The sequence below is a fragment of the Panthera leo genome, chromosome A3 (genome assembly GCF_018350215.1).
Source record: "Panthera leo isolate Ple1 chromosome A3, P.leo_Ple1_pat1.1, whole genome shotgun sequence".
Taxonomy (NCBI): Eukaryota; Metazoa; Chordata; class Mammalia; order Carnivora; family Felidae; genus Panthera; species Panthera leo.
In genome coordinates this window covers 51,127,556-51,149,294 of record NC_056681.1, presented here as the reverse complement: position 1 = coordinate 51,149,294, position 21,739 = coordinate 51,127,556, and the positions used below count along the sequence as shown (strand labels likewise).

The 21,739-nt window shown below is 43.0% G+C and overlaps 1 protein-coding gene across 3 annotated transcripts in view; it reads left to right on the top strand.

Annotated features, from left to right (window-relative positions):
* The window catches only part of SH3RF3 (SH3 domain containing ring finger 3), a 371,367-nt gene that overhangs the window by 287,981 nt on the left and 61,647 nt on the right, over positions 1-21,739 (top strand). For all 3 annotated transcript variants that reach the window (XM_042931821.1, XM_042931822.1, XM_042931823.1), the window contains 2 exons: positions 4,640-4,810; positions 6,875-7,119. In XM_042931821.1, the coding sequence (XP_042787755.1) occupies positions 4,640-4,810; positions 6,875-7,119 (416 nt within the window). The remainder of the gene's footprint in view (positions 1-4,639; positions 4,811-6,874; positions 7,120-21,739) is intronic.

The following is a 21,739-nucleotide window of genomic DNA, read 5'->3' as shown; positions in this document are numbered from 1 at the left end:
GCATTTATTGAATAGAATACATGAAACCATGAAAGGAATATTGACTTCCCACTGTTAAGAATCCAGACCTGCCCTGTGAAGGGGCATGATGTGGCATAAAATCCAAGTCTGCCTATGTTTGCAAACTAACTGCAGTGACACTGTTTCTCAGTGTGTCCTGTGCCAGAGGACGTGATTCCAGCAGTGGGGAAGGCACTGGTGTCCCCGCTCGGTGGACCAGCAGTGTTTAGCCATGTTCACCTCTAGGTTGCTCATTTTCCTGCTTTTATTATTTCACCGGACCCATGTCTTGTGTTTCTCTAAAATAAAAATGGAATTTTGAAAGAAGACTTTTCTGACTTAAAAGTCTTAATCAGGATAGCTTGAAGCTCATAATCTAAAATTTTTCTTCATTTTTCTTTTTTTTTTTCATTTCAACTCCCCTTTTGTGCTAAGAAGTGAATGCAAAGTCTTTGTTTCACTAAATGGCATGGGGATCCTCAAATGTTGAGGGAAGGATAATCGGCTCCTTCCCTAAAGACAATTAAATTTCAATTATTTGAGGTCTAGTCCCCCAAGATCACAAACATCACTACCAGGCAGTTCATATGGTTCATGGAGTGTTTGTCACACTTGGTAACATTGCTTTCTTTTTTAAATCGGGTGTGTATCCAACTCCTGCTGTGGAGGTTGGGTGATAATGGACATCACTCACTGAGCCAGGTGTGGGCAAGTGCAGGTCCTGGTCCTTGGGCTGCTGTGCCAACATGAACCTTACACACTCGCCTGGGGTCTATCCTCTCTCTGGCAGGGCCAGCTCACAATTGGGCAGGTGTCCCCTGCCCCCCCTCCCTCCATAGCTTCAAACTCCACTGAGCAGATGGACAGTGCAGGTGGCACATGGAAGTCATCCTTGACCCAGGAGCTTCAAAGATAGATTAAAGAGCAAAGAGAAAGTCCCCCCACCCCATCAAAGCTACCTTTGTCTAGGCCGTCCACAGTGCCCTGTTTAGTTGGCTCCTTCACCCCCCAAGGGCTGGACTAGCTGGTTTGGAAACTCTGTTAATAGAAGTTTTTTGACTCCAGTTTCTACTTCCCTCTTTGACTCACCTCTCACCCCTTCGCATGCCTTGTGCCTCAGTTGTTTCCCTCTCTCCCCCGGCTCACTGCCTTCTCTGCTTGCTTCTGTCTATCCAGGTTCTTCCAGGGCAGCTCAGCTCTCTCCTGGTTGGACTCAGCTCTCTCTGCCATCTTGCCCTGTTGTATACCCTCTGCTTCTCCTTTTCATTCCTCTCCTCACTGTTTAGATACCCACAGCCTGCAGCCCTGTCTTTTCTGCCCTTTCTTGCCTCTCCATGGTGCCCACCCCTCCTGGCACAGTCCTCCCAACTCCATACTGAATGGACTTCCTGAATGAGGAAAACTGGTACCTGTTTGTTCTGTGCTTGTTTTTGTGTTCAAGGTCAGCCGGCAGACTTTGGGGCCATATGAGACAGTTTCAGTACATGCCCACACACATGCAGATACACACATAGACACACACACTTTCCTTCAGCAGTCTTCATCAGAGTCTCAAAACCAGAGCCCCTATTTTATTGTTCTTTTAACAAGTATTATTTGGAGTATACTATGTACCAGAAGCATTCTGGTCCTGGGCATACAGCAGTGAAAAAAACATACAAAAATCTCTATCCTTGTGGAGCATATAGTATAGTAGGGAGTGGAGGACAGCAGGGTGAGAGATGAGAGCCCCAGATAGAGGGGAAAGTCAGTGCAAATTTAGAATATTTGGGGGACACCTTGGTGTAGAGCTTCCCTGAGCCAAGGTTTTCTGGGAACCCCAGCTAGAGATGCATACATGTAGTCCCCTTCCTCTGGGCTGAACTGGGCTCCCTCTGCACTGGCCATCACCCTCCTTAGGAGGTAGATGTGCCACAGGGTAGCAGGTGGCTGCCTCTTGCCAGGATCCCAGCTGAGGACAGGATGATCTGCCACTTCCTCTCATAGGAAGATTTAACTGCTCAGGATTCTTCCCCACAGGTGGGGAGATAAGAGTGGAAGAGCAAGGCATTTAAACTCTCCAACATGGTGCCCTCCTTGAGGAGCTCAGCCAACCTTGAACCTCTGTGTGTGAAAGCGACCTTTGGAAAAGGGATCTTCCATCAGGCAGTGTCCAAGTGGGCAGAAAACCATGAAGCCCCACCCCAAGACACTAGGTGATGGCCCACTGGCCCAGTCCTCGGACAGCCAGTGGGCCAGGGTGAGGAGGAGGTTGTGCCCAAGACACATGGGACTTGGTCTCCTCCTGGGCCTGAAGGTTGAGGAGGCAGCTGGTAGGGCACAGGCCAGTGGTGGGCCTCATGTGGTGGCGTCACTACTTTGTATGGGCCTCCAGGCTCTGCACAGGCCCCAGGAGTGGGTGCAATAGATGTGGGTGCCCCGCCCTGTTGGCCAAGCTGAGATGTGAGCCCAGTGCCTGTCATGAAGGGAACAAAGGCAGCATGCAGTTCCTCCCTCCTTGACCAATGTGATTGTTTGCTGAGGTCCATGTTGTATACACACACATCCCAAGGAGACAGCACCCCCAGCTTGGCACTGTGCTCCTGGCCACTGTGTATTCACTGGCCACAGAATCGAAAAGATTGTTCTCACATCATGAAGAGATGGAAGGAAGCAAACAAACAGGATTTATGCTTCAGTTACCTTTGCTTGGGAGCAGGCCCAAAAAGGTGTGCATCGCTGTCATTGTTTCCAAGCCTCCCAAGGCCCCAGCCTGCACTTCCCCTTTCCCCTTGTTTTCAGCCTGCCCTTGCCCAAGCCCAAGCTGCAACTCCCCACGTGAGGCTGCCCGCCCCCAAGTGGTTAAAGAGCATGCAGGCTTCCCTGGCGCAAATGCAGTTGTCATGTGACTTTCCTGTTTGTGGTCATTCCTCTGTCACCATCAAAGAGCTCCTGTGAGTCACCAGATGTGAAAACAGACAGATGATATCCTGGGTTCTCTTTGTCACCCAGGCATTGCGCTGAAAACCTGAATCTTTTCGCCCATGATAGGCAAGAGTGTCCCCTCCGGTGATGGCTTCCTTTATCCTCTCTGAAGCCCAGAGTCCTTGCTAGTTGCCAATGTTTATCTTTTCAAACAGAGAGAAATAAAGATGTAAGCCATCCTTTTACCCCTAAGGGAAGGGGGGAGGGTGCCAACCTGTAAAGAAAGGAAATAAACCAGTCAAGGCTTCCACTGACTGAAACAGAGGCATTTGTAGTGTTTAGGGTCAGGGATTAGAAAGGGGTGGCAGGTTTTATGTTGTTTTATCTTATTTTCCCTTACTTTATGTTAGGGCCAAGACATCTTTACAGGTTCTCATTCTGTTCTAGCATGTTCCTCACTGGCCCTCTGAGACTCAGGTCCTCCTTTCTTCTTGCTTGAACCCTAGTGAGTCATGTCTCATTTCTGTATTCACATACTGAGAAGGCCCTTCCCAGGGTCAGAAGGGTGTTCTGGGGGTCTATGACCCTCCTCAGATCCCCAGAGACCTGTGAATGTCCTCCAGCCCCTAGAGCCTACAGTCCTGGGAAGGGTCAACATACCCACCCAGCCATCCATCCTGGTAGAAGATCCAAGAGATGACATTTCTTTAAAAATCATCTTTTATTTCTCATTGAGCTGAAGCCTCATCAGCCTTCCTCCTGCCTCTTGTGAACAACATAGTTGCCTGATATGGTTCTCTCTATCAATTTAAAACCAACCTACCCAAACGCCCACAGTAGCAAAGCATTTTACAAGTATCCAGTCCTTGCAAGTGCCCTGTGGGGTTGTATATTGAGGTTGTCAAATACCTAGTGATATGGGTCACTAGGATCATAGGCTGTTACGGGCACAACTTCTAAACCCTAGGCCAGGATTTACACCACTGAGTTTGTTCTTCATTTGTATTCAGATAGGCTTAAAAGAAAAGTAGAATTTAAATAATTAGCCATGGCACAAATATTACAAGGAAGAATGCAACCAATAATTCCCTAACTAGACTTCTTTTTATCTAAAAGGACCTTTGAGGTATCTTCCAGCTCAGACTGATTGAATGGACCAGGCAGGTTAAGCCAGGACCCAGTTAGATGAAATGAGGGAACCCAGCCCAAGACTTACCTGCTTCATTCTTAGTTTTCTCTTGCTCAGAACATCAGGCTTTAGAAATATTATGCAGAGTAGAAGAAAAAATTGGGGCCCAAAGACCTGTGGTCTTGTTCTGGCACATCCTCTGGCATATCCCTCAGCCTTGGATGAGTCATGGAGGCTCACTGAGCTGTAGGACTGGAAGGTGGTATCACATACCTGCCTGCCCAGGTCAGCCACTGCAGGGCTGTGGGGTGACCTGGGTTTTAGGCACAAGAGGCAAAGTCTTTCTCCTTCCTGCATGTACCTCTCAGGACCTGGTTCTCTAGGTGTGCAATAGCAGTGCTGAGTACACCGCCTTCCCTGCACCATGGTTTATCACAAAGAGTAGGTTGGGCACGGTGTGCACAAGCCCCCACAGGCATCAGCTAGTCCCTTTTTAGGTTGGGTTCATCCAAAGATGAGCCCACATGTGACCCAGGTGATACAAGATGGCCTATAACCACCCCTCCCAGCCATCATTTATCCTTGGCCCTACTCTTCTGCCTATAGGTACTTGGCGCTCTATGCTTACAAGCCCCAGAAGAACGACGAGCTGGAGCTGCGAAAGGGCGAGATGTACCGCGTCCTAGAGAAGTGTCAGGACGGCTGGTTCAAGGGGACATCCTTGAGGACTGGGCTGTCTGGGGTGTTCCCAGGAAACTACGTGACTCCCGTCTCCAGGTGAGGCAGGTGTCGCTGCCTGGAAGAGGGGGGAACACACTACCCACATTCCCCTGCAACTGGTTACTGCCTGAAAATCATGCTGTGGCCTGGGCAAGCCAAAAACACAGTCCAGAAGTCAGCAAGGGTGCCCCTGCCCACAAGGTTTTGCCCCGTGAGCTCAGAACTCCCCTTGAGCAAGGGTTCTACATGGCCAGCTTTTCACCTTACGAATTAGGTTTTGCTTGTCATTCCTTCAGCAGGCACTGGCTGTGAGGGGAGAAGATGCCAGCAGAATGAGCTGGACTCAGGGCAGCAGCACAAAGTGAAATTGGAAGGTCCCTAGGAGAGTGAGATCTTGTGTGTGTGTGCACACATGTACCTGTGCCTGTGCATACAGTGTCTGTACAACTGGTGTGTGTGTGTGTGTGTGTGTGTGTGTGTCACACACATAAACCTGGTATACATAAAACTCACACACCTATGTATATACACAAGGGAAAAACATATTCTCAAAAGCTAACAGTTGTTATTGAGTGATGGTATTAAGAGTAATTCAAATTTTTCTTCTTGTGCTTTCCTGTCATTTACAGATTTCCTGTTATATCATTTTTATAAAACAGATAATGGAATTAAAAATTTTGCTCAAGAGGTTACCTGGAGTTGTCTGAGATTTTTCCATTAAGATAAGGGGTCCACTGTTGATTTCATTTGTCAGTCTCAGTTGTGGAAACCGTTCCTGGGCACAGCCCTGGATTCCTTCTCTCTCGGGGAAAAGACTGCCATTAAAATAAACAAATAATGCCTAGACCTTGCACTGATCACTAGACTGATTCATACTTTCCAGGGCACCCAGAGGAGCAGTGCTGGCCATGACATAGGCTTGCTTGTCACAGCATCTGATGGCCCTTCTTGGAAAGACCCATAATTTGTGAGCCCACTTTATTCAATTTTTACAGTTTTTTCCCTAGGGTAAAAGTGAGTTCAACAGGTAGCTGATGTGAATTTTTAAAAAAAATTCATGGCTTTGACTGGCTCACTGATGGAGTTCCTTGCTAGAGGCTAATTTCATGGCAGCTATAGGGGCTAAGAAAGAAAGGTGCTGTCGGTCCCTCGACAGCTGAGTCCTTTTCCAGGAGGCCTTTCTTCTCACGGAAGCCCTGACTTAGTGGTGGCTCAGGCCATCCCTGACCGAAGTCATGGCCCAGTGGTACTGAGCCTCAAGGAGTGAAGCACCCCACCTGGTGACGGGCCTGGCAGTGCCTGTTCTGACCCTCATGAATGAGACTCTGAGAGGACATAAGGGGAGTTTACCCAGATCTTAAACAAATGGAAGACATTTGATCCCTGAAACTGAACCCAGAGCAGCTTCCGAGTTCCCAGATTCTGCCATATCTTTCATGCTCACTGCCAGTGCGTGAGTTTGGTGCAAGTACTCAGAGGTCAAAGGGCTAAAGCCCATTTTCAGAGTGGCTGTGTTTCTCTTGTATTTCTTAAACACTGGAAACTCATTTCATCTGGAAACTCTGAGGTGAAAGGGCATCTATTTCTGGTATGAAACTGCAAGTTCCCTGACATCTCTCAGAAGGATGTGGTTTGTCTGTGCTCTTTCCCAGAAGCCAGCAGAAACAAGAAAGTGGCCATGTCCAGAGGGAGATGGGTCCTTGCCATCCCACCACATGCCAGATGTGTCCAAGCCTTGGCTGTGGCCAGCTCAGTCACTCTTTCTGGATGTATTTGGGGACAGACACAGCTGTTTACTAAAATGAATCAAGGCAGTAGTTCTGGTACAAAATATTTGATTGATTGGGATCATCACTGGTTCTTAGGGTTCTTTTGCTGTTTCTTAACTATTTATATTGAAAGTGAACCCCCATGAAGGTTTTACAAAGGGTCCCCCACTGCCAAGTTTGAGCTCTGGGCATCGCTTAGGGGATTATCTCAGCATTGTTTTAGTGTTTATGCCCTGGGCTATGTGGCTTCACCTCTCACAGCCAGAAGGTATGAATGGGCCTTTATTGATGGCCTATATTGTGTGGTTTCATCTGTGACTTCACCTGACTGGATTCTGCTTTATTTCCTCAGGGCTCCGGTAGGAGGGGCTGGGGCACCCCGGAATAATGTTGGAGGGTCTCCACTGGCCAAAGGGATGGCCACAACCATCCACCCAGGTGGTGGAAGCCTGAGCAGCCCAGCCACTGCCACGAGGCCGGCCCTTCCCCTCACCACACCCCAGGCCCAGCACCAGGCAGCCGCCCCCCCAGTGGGCAGTTGTCTGCGGCACACAGCCCAGCCGGCCACCAGCCAAGCCCGGGGCACCGTCCCCACAGGTACGTGCCAGGCTCCTGAGACCTCACTCTGCGGGAAAATTTGATAAGTGGTTCTTGTAAGAAACATTATGACCTAGGTTTCAAGCAGTCCAACATGGGACAAGTCGTATTTGCTTATCATAATCCTAAGTTTCTGCTAATCTTTAGGAAATGTAGTATTGACTTATATTACCCTGTCCTGGCAAAAAAAAATGGGTTAGACAGTTCACAAATATTTATACATTTCATTGTAGCAAGAGGAGTGCATGAACTAATAAGATGAGCACTGGCACCTTTGGACGGCCCCTATGAGGTGGCTGGGCCAGCTGCACGGGCCTTCCATGTGCAGGACACCTGATCGGGGGCTTTCCAGCTAGGCAGCTTCTTACCACGCAGAGCCAGAGTGCCCTTTTTCTGAAATGCTTTGAAGCTAGAAGCAGTGATGGTCACTGACCCTTCACCTTCATGCCAACTTTATCAATAGCCAGGCTGACATCGTTTAAGGAAAATCTTAGTATGATGTGAGACGAAGAAAAAGTTATGAGGTGGATCTTATAGGCAGAAAGAAGGTAAACACTCTCGCTTGGAAGCTTAGCACTGAGCCATTAGGAACTGGGAGCCCACCCCAGTCACCTTCCCTTCACTGTGCAGTGAAGGAACCCAGGATGAGAGAGTGTAACTCTGACTTTTCATTTAAATGACACAGAATTCCTGCTCCACCCCAGCCTTACTCTCTCAGAAACCATCTATCTTCCTCTCAAAGTAAGGCTTAAAGGATGAAATATGTAAATTCTTTGGAGCAATAAAATACATGATTTTTTAGAATCTAGCCAGCCAGGAGATGGCCCATTAAAAGTGCTCTAGGAGGCATCTTCTCAAGTGTGAAAAGTGGGGATAATACTTAGCACAGCAGGGGCCATATTTTCTTCCGAGTCATGGCTAATGGAACAAGAGGGTGGGAAGGCTAATGGAACAAGAGGGTGGCTGTCCACCCACCAACCTGCTTATTACTCTTTGGGGAAGTTGGCCTGCACATTCCCGTACTGGTGCCAGTCCAGGCTTGTGTGTGGCAGCAAGAGCTATCAAGACCATGCTACAATCCTAGAATGAGATATGCACTACTGAGTGTTTTAGAGGACAGTCTGATTCGTTCAGCATGCCCACTGACAGAACAGGACGCTGTCCCTGCTCTCAGCTCTCATGGACCATCAGGGAATAGTGGTGCTAGGAAGGATTTGGGTGCTGATGGAGGGTTCAGCATGCACACTTGGTGATGACGAGGTGGGAGACTGGGAAAGGATCCTCAGAGGAGGCAGCAAAGTAACACTTGGGTAGGGAAACAAAGCAGGGTGCCATTTGAAGCAGGAAGAAAGGAATAGTCAAGTTAACAGAAGTGACAGAGAGCACATCTTGTGCAAACAGCTGCAAGCAGTTCAGTGAAGACAGAGTAAACACATGTCTGATTGAAGGCTTGAGATTGAGATCTGTGTTTGAATGCTGGGCTGCCATTATGATTGCTTGCCTCAGTTTCTTCCTCTGTAAAATGGCACCTACCTCCAGGGACAATGAGGATTATCTAGCATGGCATATCTAGTGTGTATTCAGTACCTGTAGCTACTTTTATTCTTCTGTTAGAGAATAATAATATTAATAGAGTATTCAATGTATGAGGGTCCAAAAAAAAATATAAATTATTACCAAAGGATCCAAGGGATTGAATTTTCTCATGAAGGCAGTGGGGACCCCCCAAGAGCTTTTACATGAGAGGGATGGAACTTGACCAAATATTACCAGGCATGATAGGGAGGAAGAGCTGGTGTGGGGCAGCCTGAGGCTGGGAGCCACTAGAAAGGTGTTGCTGTCCTCAGGTGAGAGGTCACAGGGAAATGCAGAATTGAGGCAAATGACAAGACATTTAGGAGTCAGTATGGTTATGACTTGGAAATGGGCTGATGCTCAGGCAGAAGAAGGAACCAAGTCCAGCTACCAAGTTTCTGGACTAGTGACTGGGAGAATGACGATGGCATGCCCTGGTCTAGAAGAAACCAGAAGGGACTGGTTTATGGTGGAAGACAATGACATGTAGTTTTGCAAAGTGCAGTGGATGCTGGCACGCTGTGACCCACAGGCTGATTTGGATCAGCATCATTACATGGGGCTTTTATCTCGTGTATGAATCCCACCTCACCGTGGTAGAAGGCTGGCCCTGCCAGTCCAGCTTACCTTGTAGATAAGGGGCAGACATATGACCTAAATGCTGGGGTAGTCATGCTTGCATGTGACTTACATTCAGAAGCCACAAACATGAGGGGCTGTGTGGATCCTTTTTAAGAGAGAAGATAGTGGTGAAAACATCCAGCTTTTCAGGGGCAGGAGGGTGGACATCTGGTGTCTAGTGCCCTGTCATCAGTGGGTGCTGAGTAGACTTCTAGTGTCCAGTGCCAGTCATCAGTGGGTGCAGGGTAGACTTATGGTGTCCAGGGCCCAGTCATCAGTAAGTGTAAGGTGGAAATCTGGTGTCCAGTGTGCAGCCTCATTCTGGATAGTGTTTATTTCCAGCAGCAATGAGATCTGCACCAAGGGAGCCTCGTGGGTGGGGTTGGCACTGCCTTGGCTATTGAGCCTCCAAGACTGACTCTGCCATCCCAGAGACTCTGTAAGTGCTTAAGAGTCTTTCATATATGTCTGTTTTGCTTAAATTAACCAAGATAAGTTCTGTTTTTACAACTCTGCCCCATGGTGAATAACTAGTTGTCTTTATACTAAAGGAGCTCTGCAGCAATATTATCTGGTGCCAGCCCTCTTGCCCCCAACAATTACCTCCCAAGCAACTATACTCATAGAATGGTTTAAGTTCATCTGATGGTGTTTATTGGTAGCCTCTAGCTAGAGACACAGCCACTGTAGTGGCGAAGTGGTTGACTGAGCCCACAGCAGAACTTCCTAACTGATGTGCCAGACAGGTCAGAAGTATACCGAGATTCTGACCTCCTTGACCCTTGGAGCACCCGGGCAGGACCTGGGGCAGCTAAAGTCCCAGGCCATGTCCCTTCTGGCTATAAACATCTCATCCACTAACCCCAGTGTGCACTACACATGCTTCTATGTGCACCACAATATAGAGAGGTTGGGGAGCCCTGTTCCTCACTGAGAATGAATATCCTGGCACGGCAGCCCAGGGTTATTTGCACAAAATGCCAGTATGATGGTCTTTCTTTCTTTTTAAAGTTTACTTATTTATTTTAGAGAGAGAGGGGGAGAAAGAGAGTGTGGAGGGGGAGGGGCAGAGAGCAAGGGAGAGAAAATCCCAAGCAAGCTCCATGCTGTCAGCGCAGAGCCCTACACCAGGCTCGAACTCACAACTGCGAGATCATGACCTGAGCCAAAACTAAGAGTCACACACCCAACCAACTGAGTTGCCTAGGTGCCCCAGTATGATGTCCTTTCTAAGCCATGCCTTGCTAGCAACTTTCCCAGTTTAAAGAATAAAATGAGACCTGCCAGTCATTTCTCCCTCTATGGAATAACAAGCAGAATTGAAAGAAATTGGCATGGCTAGGGGCAGTACAACGTTGCATCTCAGTCATTGATCACCATAGTAACCACCATGGTGTGACAAGCATTCTCTTCCATCAGACTAATTTTACATACGGGAAAAGTGAGGCACAGGATGTTTAGAACGGTTTCCTCAATGCCTTCCAACCTCATACTTATCCCCACACTATTGCTGTTACAGTCAGGTTAAAGAATGGCTCCTACCACATCATATCAGTAAATTAAATGCCACTGAGTTTCCATAGCATTTTCCACTTCATTCTGCATTTAGAGAGAAAAAGCACACTGTTGACAGTACAAGTAATGGATTGTTCACTGCAGTAATTGCCCATTTCAGCAGACCCCAACCCAGGCAGTTGAGAGGCGTTTCATCAATGTTCTCATCTTGAGCCAAAGTCAGGCAGTTTGACAAAGGCTTAATTGCATTGGCCATAGCATCCAATATGATTTGTTCTGCTTGATTAATGTGATTCTTTTTTCCAAGGGCAGAGCTCTCCCTGTAAAGTGCCAGTGTCCACACAACCTCATATCAGTGTTTAGCAGGGGCAAGAGCCTTGTACAGCCATTTATTCATTAGCAAAAACAAACAAACAAACAAACAAACAAAAAAACAAAAAACAAAAACAAAAAACCAACCAACCAACAAACAAAAAGATGAAAGAGAGGTAGATACATGCAAGGCACTCTGCTAGGCTCTGGGAGTACAGAGAAGAACCTATAGACCCTATTTTTACACCCAATTAGAAGGGCAAGGAAACAAATTCTTTCCATAGAGTTTGAAAAGCACTGTAGTGGAGGTATCCAGAGGGTATTAAGAAAGCATGGAGGAGAGATATGTAATTCAGACTGGGGAGGAAAATGAGAGAATGGAAAGTTTTCAAGAGGTGGTGATCCTGCCTTGATTCTTAAAGTACAAATAGGAACTATCTGAGCAGACAAAGCACAAATAGAATTCTAGCAAGGACAAAGACATGGCAATGAGAAATACCGGAGTTTCTATTTTGGGTAACTTTATTTGTTTTGATGTGACTAAAACAAAAGGCATGGAAGGAGAAGGCTAGGGTGTTAGTGACATTTTCTCTGAAGAGGCAAAATTTAATTTTAGATCTTAAAGCTAGGTAGAGCTTAGCATGCAGCAGGGGGTGAGGTGAGGTGGAAGTGTGTGGAAGGACAAAGAAAGAGAATGAGTGCCTGTGGCACAGCTGAAAGGTAAGCAGAGGAAGATCATGGAGGTTCCTTTAGACCATGTCATGGAATTTCAGTTTTTATGCTAAGGCCATTGGGGCACATTAGAGGGTTTTAAATAATAGATAGAATCAAAGTTTTGTATCTAAAGGATAAAGCTAAACTTCTGCTTATGACCGACCTAATGTAGTGAGGACAGGATTTGCCCTTCTACCAGAAACAATTTATAAGAACAACTGTTTGCAAGATGTCAGACATTGGAAAATCATCCATGATAATGGGACATGAGGTGTGCCCCAGCTTATTGCCTGGAGAGAAGTTCCAGACTGTGGCACAGGGAGCAGTAACAACATGGAGGCCAGAGGGCTTCCTGAAGTGAGGATGTGGAGTGAGAGTCTGGATGATGAAGGTGGTTGGAGTTTGAAGGTCAAAACCTAGAGAGGAGAGAGGGCTGCATAGGAAGAAAACCTCAAAGGATGCAGGGTGTCCTCTTGAGTAGTTTGCTGAGAAGTAATCAGCATATGCATGTGAAGAAACTATACAAAGCCAGGGAAACTATGAGAGCAAGGATCAGTGCTATCAGTGTCCAGCATTCACAAAGTACTGGAAATAGTGCCTGCTCCACAAGCCAGATGGAAAAACAGTTTGCGGGGCATTGAGTCGTCTATGCAGAAGGACCTTGCCTCAGTCCCTAGACTAAGCACTGCTCTAGTCCCACCCAACTAGTCTTAAAAGCAAACTCAAAAAGATCAAACTGTTTCCAATTAATTTAACAGTGTTACAGGACTAAGATCAAGAGTATCTTTAAGACTGCAAAAATACCCAGCTCTCAACATAAAAATAACAACATCTGATACCAATAAAAAATTCTTAGGCACACAGATGGAAGTATGACCCACAATGACAAGATAAACCAATCATAACTGACTCAGATATTAGAATTAGCAGAGATTAAAACAGATATTATAATTGCATTTATTACTATGTGCTCATAGATTATAACGTGCTCAGAAAATTAAGTAGACACTTAGAAGATATCTTAAAGACCCAAGTCAAACTTCTATATATAAAAACTACAGTGAGATCAAGAATACAGTGGATAAAATTAGTAGCAGATTAGACATTGCTGAAAAAAATATTAATGAACTTGAAGGTATAGCAATAAAAACATGAAAAATGAAAAACAAACATAAAAGAGAAACTTTAAAAATGAGCATCATAGAGCAGTGACAACTTCAAGTGGCTTTATGTATGTGTAATCTCCAAAGTAGAGGAGAAAGGGGTGAGATAGAAAGATTATTTGAAGAAATAAAAGATAAAATTATTCTAAATTTGATTTAAACTGCAAATTCACAGATCAAAGACAGCTGGTGGGCCTTGAGCACAAGAAACATGGGGAAAACTACACCAAGGAAAATGATAATCATATTGTTCAAAATCTGTGATAAAATCTTAAAAAGCAACAAGGGAAAAAAAAAGCTACATTACATAAAGTAGGAAAGAATAAGGATGACTGTATACTTCTTGTTGGGAACACTTAAGTGAGAAAATAGTGGAGTAACTGAAAGAAGTACTGAAAGAAATATATCTGCCAAGTTAGCATTCTATACCCAGGGAAGTTTCTTTCAAAATGAAAGCAAAATAATTATTCACACATAGTAAAGCTAAAAGATTTCATTACCAACAGACCCACACTATGACAAATATTAGGCAAAATTCTTTACGAAGAAGGAAAATGGTATCAGATGGAAATACACTGAAGGGAGTGAATGTAGGAAGGGAGTGAAGGACACAAGAAATGGAAACTGTATATATAAATATATGTTTTTTCTCATTATTTAAATACCTTTAAACTATAACGGACTGTTTAAACAAAAATAAAAACAATGCAGTGAAGGATTTAAAACACATGTAAAAAAAAATGTATAATGGTAAAGGTACCAGAATGGAGGAATATACTATTATACTAAACTATTACATACTATTATACTATGATAAGTATGTTTTTATACTATGTGTGAAGAGTTATGGAATCACTTGTAGGAAGACTATAATAAATTAAAGATGTAAGCAAGCACTAAATATCAAAACAGAGTTGCAGCAAATAAACTGACAAAGGAGGTAAAATGGAACCACAAAAACTTCCAATTAATTCAAAAGAAGACACAAAAAGAGAGAAAAAGAAATAAAGATGCATGGGTAAAATGGCAAACATGTAGTAAAGTGTAGGTTTAAACCTGATCATGTAAATAAATGTAAATGGTCTAAACAACTTTAAATAGAATGCAGAGATTGTCAAGTATTCTTTAAAAAACAAAACAAAAACAAAACCTAACCATATGCTGTTAACAGAAAACATATTTTAATACTTAAATACATAAACACAAATAAGTAAAACAATAAAAAGTAAAAGGATCAAGAAAAACAGTTGACTTTCATTATTCACAGTAGCTATACTTTATACATTTTCCATGGACACTCTATTAGTGAATCCTGAACCATTGCTCCTAAGTGAAATGCATATATGTGTGTATATCTCACAAAGATTATAATCTTAAATATTTTTTAAAAGTCATTCTGGTAGATTCTATTTATTTTACAAAAGAGAAAATCAGGTTCAGAGGCAAACTGCCTGAGGCCACCCCACTAACAGGTGATAAGCAGGATTCAAACATGTCCAGTTAGTCCCAGGGCCAGAGCTTCTTGCACTGCACTGCCCTGCTCCCTCCCATCTCTGTCCCTGGGCAGAGCCTCATCCTGTTGCACTTCAGCAGGGAAAATGTGACTCAAAATTTTTGCTAGTATATGCATGTCTGCAAATGACTACAAAAGCACCACAGGTACTGATTTGGGGGTTACAAATCAATTTTAGCTGGTAGATGAATTTGCACATATAGCATCTATGAATAATGAGATCTATGTACCATGCTAATACTACTAAAAATAAGTCTGAAATGGTTATATTAATATCATGGTAGAATTTATAACAAAGAATATTATTACTAAAATAAAAGGCAATTTCATAATGATAAAGGGGTCAGTTCATTAAGAGGACTAAGTGCTTATGTCCAAATAACAGAACTTCAGAATGTATAAGCAATTACTGATAAAGATGCAAGGAGAAATAGACAAATCTGCAATTATAGTCAGAGATTTCAATACTTCCCTTGATAATTGACAGAACAAGTAGACAATATTGGTAAGAATACAGAACACTATAGCAAGCTATAACCAACTTGACTTAATTGACATTTATGGAGTACTACACTAACAACAGCCAAACACACATTCTTTTCAAGTGCACACAGAATATTTACCAAGATGTACCACATTCTGGGCCATAATATTTAAATCTCTAAATTTAAAAGAATTCAGGTTTCATAATACATTCCCTGACCAAAATACAGATGAATTAGAAATTAATAACACAAAGATATCCCCAAATATTTGAAACTAAATGGCACACTTAAAAGTAACCCATGGATGAAAGAAGAAATCAAAAGCGATATTGGAAAACATTTTGAAATGAATGAAAATGAAAATACAGCATATCAAAATTTGTGGAATGCCACTAAAGCAGTACTTAAGAGAAAATTTGTAGCACTAAACACCTATGTTAGGAAAAAAAATATCTCAAATCAATCTCCTCAGTTTTACTTTAAGAAACTAGAATAAAAAGAGCAAAGAAACCGTAAAAGAACCAGAAATAATCAGTGTGGAAATAAATGAAATAGAAAATGGAAAAACAGTTGAGAAAGTCAATGAAACAAAATTTGGTTCATTGAAAAGATCAGTAATAAAACTGGTAAACATCTAGCCAGAGGGATAAAGAATAAAGAGAGGATACACAGATTATCAATACCAGGAATAATAGAAGTCACATCACTTCAGATTTTACGGAATAATAAGGGCTTATAAAAAATTATGCCAATAAACTCAACAAATTAGACAAAATGGATAAATTTCTTAAAAAACATAAATTAACAAACTTAAAAAAGTAAATAACCTTAATGGGCCTGTATTTATTAAAGAAATTGAGTTAGTTAAAAACTTACCACAAAGAAATCTCCAGGCCTTAGTAGCTTCATTGTTAAGTTATGTCTAATGGTTAAGGGAAAAAATACAACAATTCTATGGAAACTTCCAGAAAATTGAAAAGAAGGGAGAATATTTCCTAACTTTTTCTATAAGGCCAACTTTACCCTCATACCCAAATCAGACAAAGACATTAAAAGAAAATAAAACTACAGACCAATATCACTCATAAATATAGATGTAAAAACACTAAATAAAATTTAAGCAATCAAATAGATAATGTATCAGGACCAAGTAGAGTTTCTCCTAGGAATTCAAGTTTTTATTAACATTTAATGATCAATATAATTTACTGTATTAACAAACTAAAGAATAAAAATAACATGGTCAGTTTAATAGATGTGGGTTTTTTTTTTTAAATCTAATGCTCATTCCTGATTAAAAACTGTCAGAAAATGAGAAAATAGAACTGAGCTTTTTGACCTGATAAAGGGCATCCATGAAAACCATAGCTAACCTCAGACTTAATGGTGAGAGACTAAAAACTTTCCCTCTGAGATCAAGATTAAACAAGGATATCCACTCTTGTCATTTCTATTCAATATTGTACTGTATGTTCTAGTCAGAGCAGTTAGTCAAGACAAAACTATAAAAAGCATGTAGATCAGAAAGAAGGGAGAAAATTATGTCTATTTGCTGATAACATGATCTTGTATATAGAAAACCCTGGGGAACCCACACTCACACAAAAAGCTTTCTTTAGAGCTAATAAATTAGTTCAGCAAGGTTCCAGGAAAAAAGATTAATATACAAAAATCAATTTTATTTTTACATAGTACCAGTGAATAATTGCAAATTGATGTTTTAAAAAATGACAGCAATTTTAATGACATGAAAAATATAAATTAGTTAGGGATACATCTGATAAGAGAAGAGGACGTCCTGTCTGCTGAAAACTACCAAATATTGCTGAAAGAAATTGAATAAGACTGAAATAAGCAGAGAAATATACTTCATTTATGAGTGAGAGGACTTAATTTGTCAAAGTAATTATTCTCCAAAAATTTGACCTATAGATTCAATGGAATACTAATCATGATCTCACTCAGCTTTTTTGTAGAAATTGGTAATCTGTTTCTCAAATTCACACAGGCATACAAAGGACCTAGAATAGCCAAAACAACCTTGAAAAGAACAACAAAGTTGGAAGGCCACACTGATTTCAAGACATATTATAAAACGATAGTAACCAAGTTAGTGTGATACTGGTATAAAAGTAAGCCACTAGATCATTGGATACTTTTTTCTGAAAACAGAAAAGTGTCCATTAAATTTGCTGCCAGGTGGAGTCATAATTGATCTTGTTCAGATAATATTTGATGGAATGAAGGTAAGAAACCATATTTTAGTAGACTGAGAAGTGAATGAAGGACTCCTGGATAGTATAGGAGAGTGAGTTCATGTGGAAATCCCCTATTCTCTCTGTTTTAAACACAGAAATGGGTTTTTTAATTTTTTACAAATGAACTTTATGGATCTAAACAAAATGGAACACACAATATTAAGTGGGATTGAAGCATTGGCTAACTGGAATGAAAAGCAGGCAGTGTTGGCTAACTTTCAACTCCTGCAGGAGAAAATAGACAGGAAGTCCCTGGTGAGTGAGTATCAGGGGATCAGAGCTAGGTGCAATTGTTTGAACAGCTACAGTCTCTTCTTCGAGAATGGTTACTACTGAGCTACTCTCTGGGGTATGGGAGAGAATAGAGAGTGCTACTTGGGCATGGAGCTGAGTTTGGCTCTGGCCTGAAGACAAGATCTGCACCATTCCTACAGGACCAGAGTTCAAACCATCCTGTTACAGCTGGTTCTGAGGGGGAGGTCCCAGAGTACCATTCAGAAGCTTCAGACTGAGGAAAAAATAGCAATAAGACTGTCATACACAAGACGAGTGTGCATACTGAAGTCTCAAAGCACAGGGGGAACACTAACGCATAAAAGATAGCCAATAAACTGAAGAAATGGGAGAGAAATGAGAAAGAAATCTGAAAAAGTCTTTGATATCAGTATATTTAAGATCCTCTAAAAGGAAAAATAAAGAATAACATCTAACCATCCCCCCCCAAAAAAAAAACAAAGAAAAAACAGGGTATATGAAGGGGAAAAATTAGATGGATAGCTATGAATCTGAAACTGATGAATATGAAAAAAAAACTTGAAATTTTGGAAAGGGAAAAAATATATTTTAAATACAAAATCCTTATAGGTGACATAATTTCTAGACTGGACACAGTCAAAGATGGATAGTAGTGACACTAGAACACAGAGCAGAGACGAAAACTTCCATTACAGCAAATACAAATCACACAAAGAAATGAGTAAAAAGTAAGAAAGAACAAGTGTAGACACAGCCAAAGATGGAATTAGTGACACTGGAAGGCATACATGGGAATTTATCCAGAACACAAAGCAGAGATGAAAACTGCCATGAGAGCAAATACAGATCATGCAAAGAAATGAGTGAAAAGTAAGAACCAAAGCAGACACTATTCAAGGACACTAGATATAAAGAAAAACAGGAAAAGGAGGTACTGGCTAGTAGAAGGACTATTTTTGAAATTAGAGCTGTAACTTACTTATTAAATTACAGGAGGAAAGTTAATAAATTTAATACAAGCAAGAAGGGGATGAGCCAGGAGAAAGGATTGAGATGAGCATGAAGGGGTAGACCTGTTGGGACCATATATCCTTGAGATTAGAAGGCGAGGTGGGTATAGATGTGGATGAGTTGAGAGAGAGGCTGGCCTGAAGTTTGGGGAGTTGCCAGTGTTCTATTTCATCCATGAAGTTGGAAGTGATAAACTTGAGAATAAGAAATGGACAATGTTGATGGTAAGATAGGTCATTTATTCATTCAACTACTCTTTTTAAATCACCTACAGGATGACACAGCAGTGAACTGAGTGAGGCCCAATGGTATTTAGGCACTCCAGAACTGCTGGAGCCTGCCAGAGCTTTAAAGAGGAGAGGCAAAGACTAACAGAGACTGTGCAATAATAGCATTTTCTCAAGCTGCTTGCCTCTGTTGTACAGGTTGCTTTGACATTGCTAACTAGTAGGATGACTAGAGAGATAGCAGTCTAGGTCAGTCTGAGGTTGGGTGACACAGGGTGGGTAAAATTGAGGTTAAATCCCACTGATCATGAATGAAACCCTACTTTCTTCTACGAGCCAGTGTGATGAGTCATGCTCCTCTTTCTCATGGAGTTTTTTTTTTTTTCTTCTCCAGTGGTTCAATTCTGTGAAATCTGTAGAGATGTTTTAGCTGAGGTTCTCTTTTCTCAAAAACTTGTTCATTCATTTAAGAAATTTATCAAGCATCTACTGCATTCTGGGCACCAATCCAGCTGTTTGGAAAATATCAGTAAATGTCCCACCCTCGTGAAGCTTACCTTGTAGTGGGGGGAGACAGGTAATGGGCAGTGAACACATAATGAAGAGTGCATCATACAAACTGTTAAGAGCAGATAGTGCCATGGGAGGAAAGGGAAATTAAAGCAGGGGAAGTGGGTCTGGGATCACAGAGTGGCAGCCTGCACTTTTTGGTGGGTTGGCAAGGACAGGTTTCCATGAGAAGGTGGTGTCTGAGGTGATCAGAAGCAGCCCGAAGCAACCAAGGGGCCATGTGGCTCTCTGGGGGAGAAGAGAGTGGTATGTACAGCAGTCTCTGAGGTGACAGAGAGCCTGTGTTGGGGGGAGCAGCCAGGAGGCTAGAGTGGCTGAGAAGAGGAACAAGGGAGAGAACTGGGAAGGGTGTCAAAGAGATTGCCTGGCAGACAGGCTTAGAACTTTCTGGAACACCCTGTCCTCTTACATTGGGTTTGGCAGGGCAATGTGGCAGGCATGTGGAAGCAAGCCAGAGGTGGAGGGGAGTTGTGTGGGACTTGGTAGAAGAATCTAGAGCAGCCCCTGCAGTCTTTCGGGCCCAAGTGATTGTTCTTTCCTTGCCAAGCCACCACTTCTCATTCCAAGGCCAGGGGGCTGGGGTGAAGGAGAGTTCAGACAGCTGGGGAGAGGCAGACAAATGGCCCCAGGAGCACTGTCCAAGTCACGGGTTACCTCGGGCTGATTAAGTGACCCCAGTGGCTTCATTGATCTGCATAGTTACCTAACTTGGTCTTTTGAAATGTGGGGCCATGTTGAATGAGGATTTAAACCCACCCCAAACCCTGAATACTTTTAAAACCATAAATCAGTCTTTATATATTTTTACCTCCTAGAAACAGAGGACACGGTGAGAGTCCCTGAGTCCTGAAGAATCCGGGATCACATAATCAGCTCTCACCCACTTTTCCCACGCAGTGCTGTCAGAAGGAAGAGGCCTGGCTTGCATGTGGAGGGCTGTCATTTGTCGAGCTGAGTTACTTCATATGCCGGGGAAGTGCTGTTAGGATTTATGAGTAGATTATCTATTCAAGGCATATTTGGGCACTGAGAATATTGTTTTATCACATGTGTTTTTTCATGTTGCTAAAGCCATGAATGCCATGAATTCTGATGGTAGAAAATAAGGACAGTGTGATGTGTAATTGTTCTCTGGGCGACAGTGCAAAAATGACTGAATCTGACTTGCATGATGTTGCATGGTGAGAAGTGGTGTTGGCTGCTACAACCTGTGTCTCCCTTTGGATCACCAGCCCAGCCCACAAGTCACCATTCATCTGGTGTGGCTCATTCTGTCCTCCTGTAGGTTTCTTCTGTAATTAGTAAGGAGACAGTTCTTCAAAATCACTAGCACAGGCTACAGCAAGATTAATTTTAATTTGGTGTTGTGTTTAGAAGGAACTTTATGTTTTCAAATGACAAAGTTTTACAAATGTTATGCCTTTAGACCCCTAACATCCTTAGGAGGCATTTTTGCTGGCAGTAGGGGACAGATTTGTCATTGTGTGGTTCCTCATGTGTGAATCTATAAACTGTTGCTTCCATGTGTAGGCAAGGCAACAAGCTCAGGCAGATTGCAGGGGGCAGAGTGATGGTTCTCCCCAAGGCTGCAGCTGCCTTTATGATGTGCCTGTCACCAGCTAAAGCTGCCTCACACACTTGGCTGTAGCTCAGCCAAGTCAAGTACCAAGTGTGCACAAAAGACTGGGTTATAGTTCTGGGGTGGAGATGAATCAGAATTGTGCTCTTGGCAATGATCACCTTACATGCAGTAGTGTCTAAGAGTTCTGGGGCATCTTGGGGCTTCTTCAGGATTCTGTCATGCTTTACTTTCACGAACATTTTAACAAGGGCATTTTAAAAAAAACCTTCTGGGGCGCCTGGGTGGCTCAGTCGGTTAAACGTCCGACTTCAGCTCAGGTCACGATCTCGCGGTCCGTGAGTTCAAGCCCCGCGTCGGGCTCTGGGCTGATGGCTCAGAGCCTGGAGCTTGCTTCCGATTCTGTGTCTCCCTCTCTCTCTGCCCCTCCCCCGTTCATGCTGTGTCTCTCTCTGTCTCAAAAATAAATAAACGTTAAAAAAAAATTTTAAAAATAAAAAAACCTTCTGAGTGTATTAGTTCATCGCAGCAGAGAAAACCATGTAGATGGCTTTATAGGAGACTGGGAACATGCCCATGCTTGTGGCAACCTTGGAAAAGATGTTCTCACTCCTCCTGCAGGCAGGCTGTTTTGTGCTATGGCAGGGCTTTGGGAAGATGGGATGTGTTTTCCCCATTGCTCAGCCTTAGTCTCTCTACCCGTGGAGTATGGCCAGGTCTGGAGAGACCACAGAGAGAGGTGGTGAGCCCTGGGAAGACGAGCCCAAGGAAAGAGTCTGCTGCGATTGCGTTGCAGTTGCAAACTAACCTTCCAACCCCACT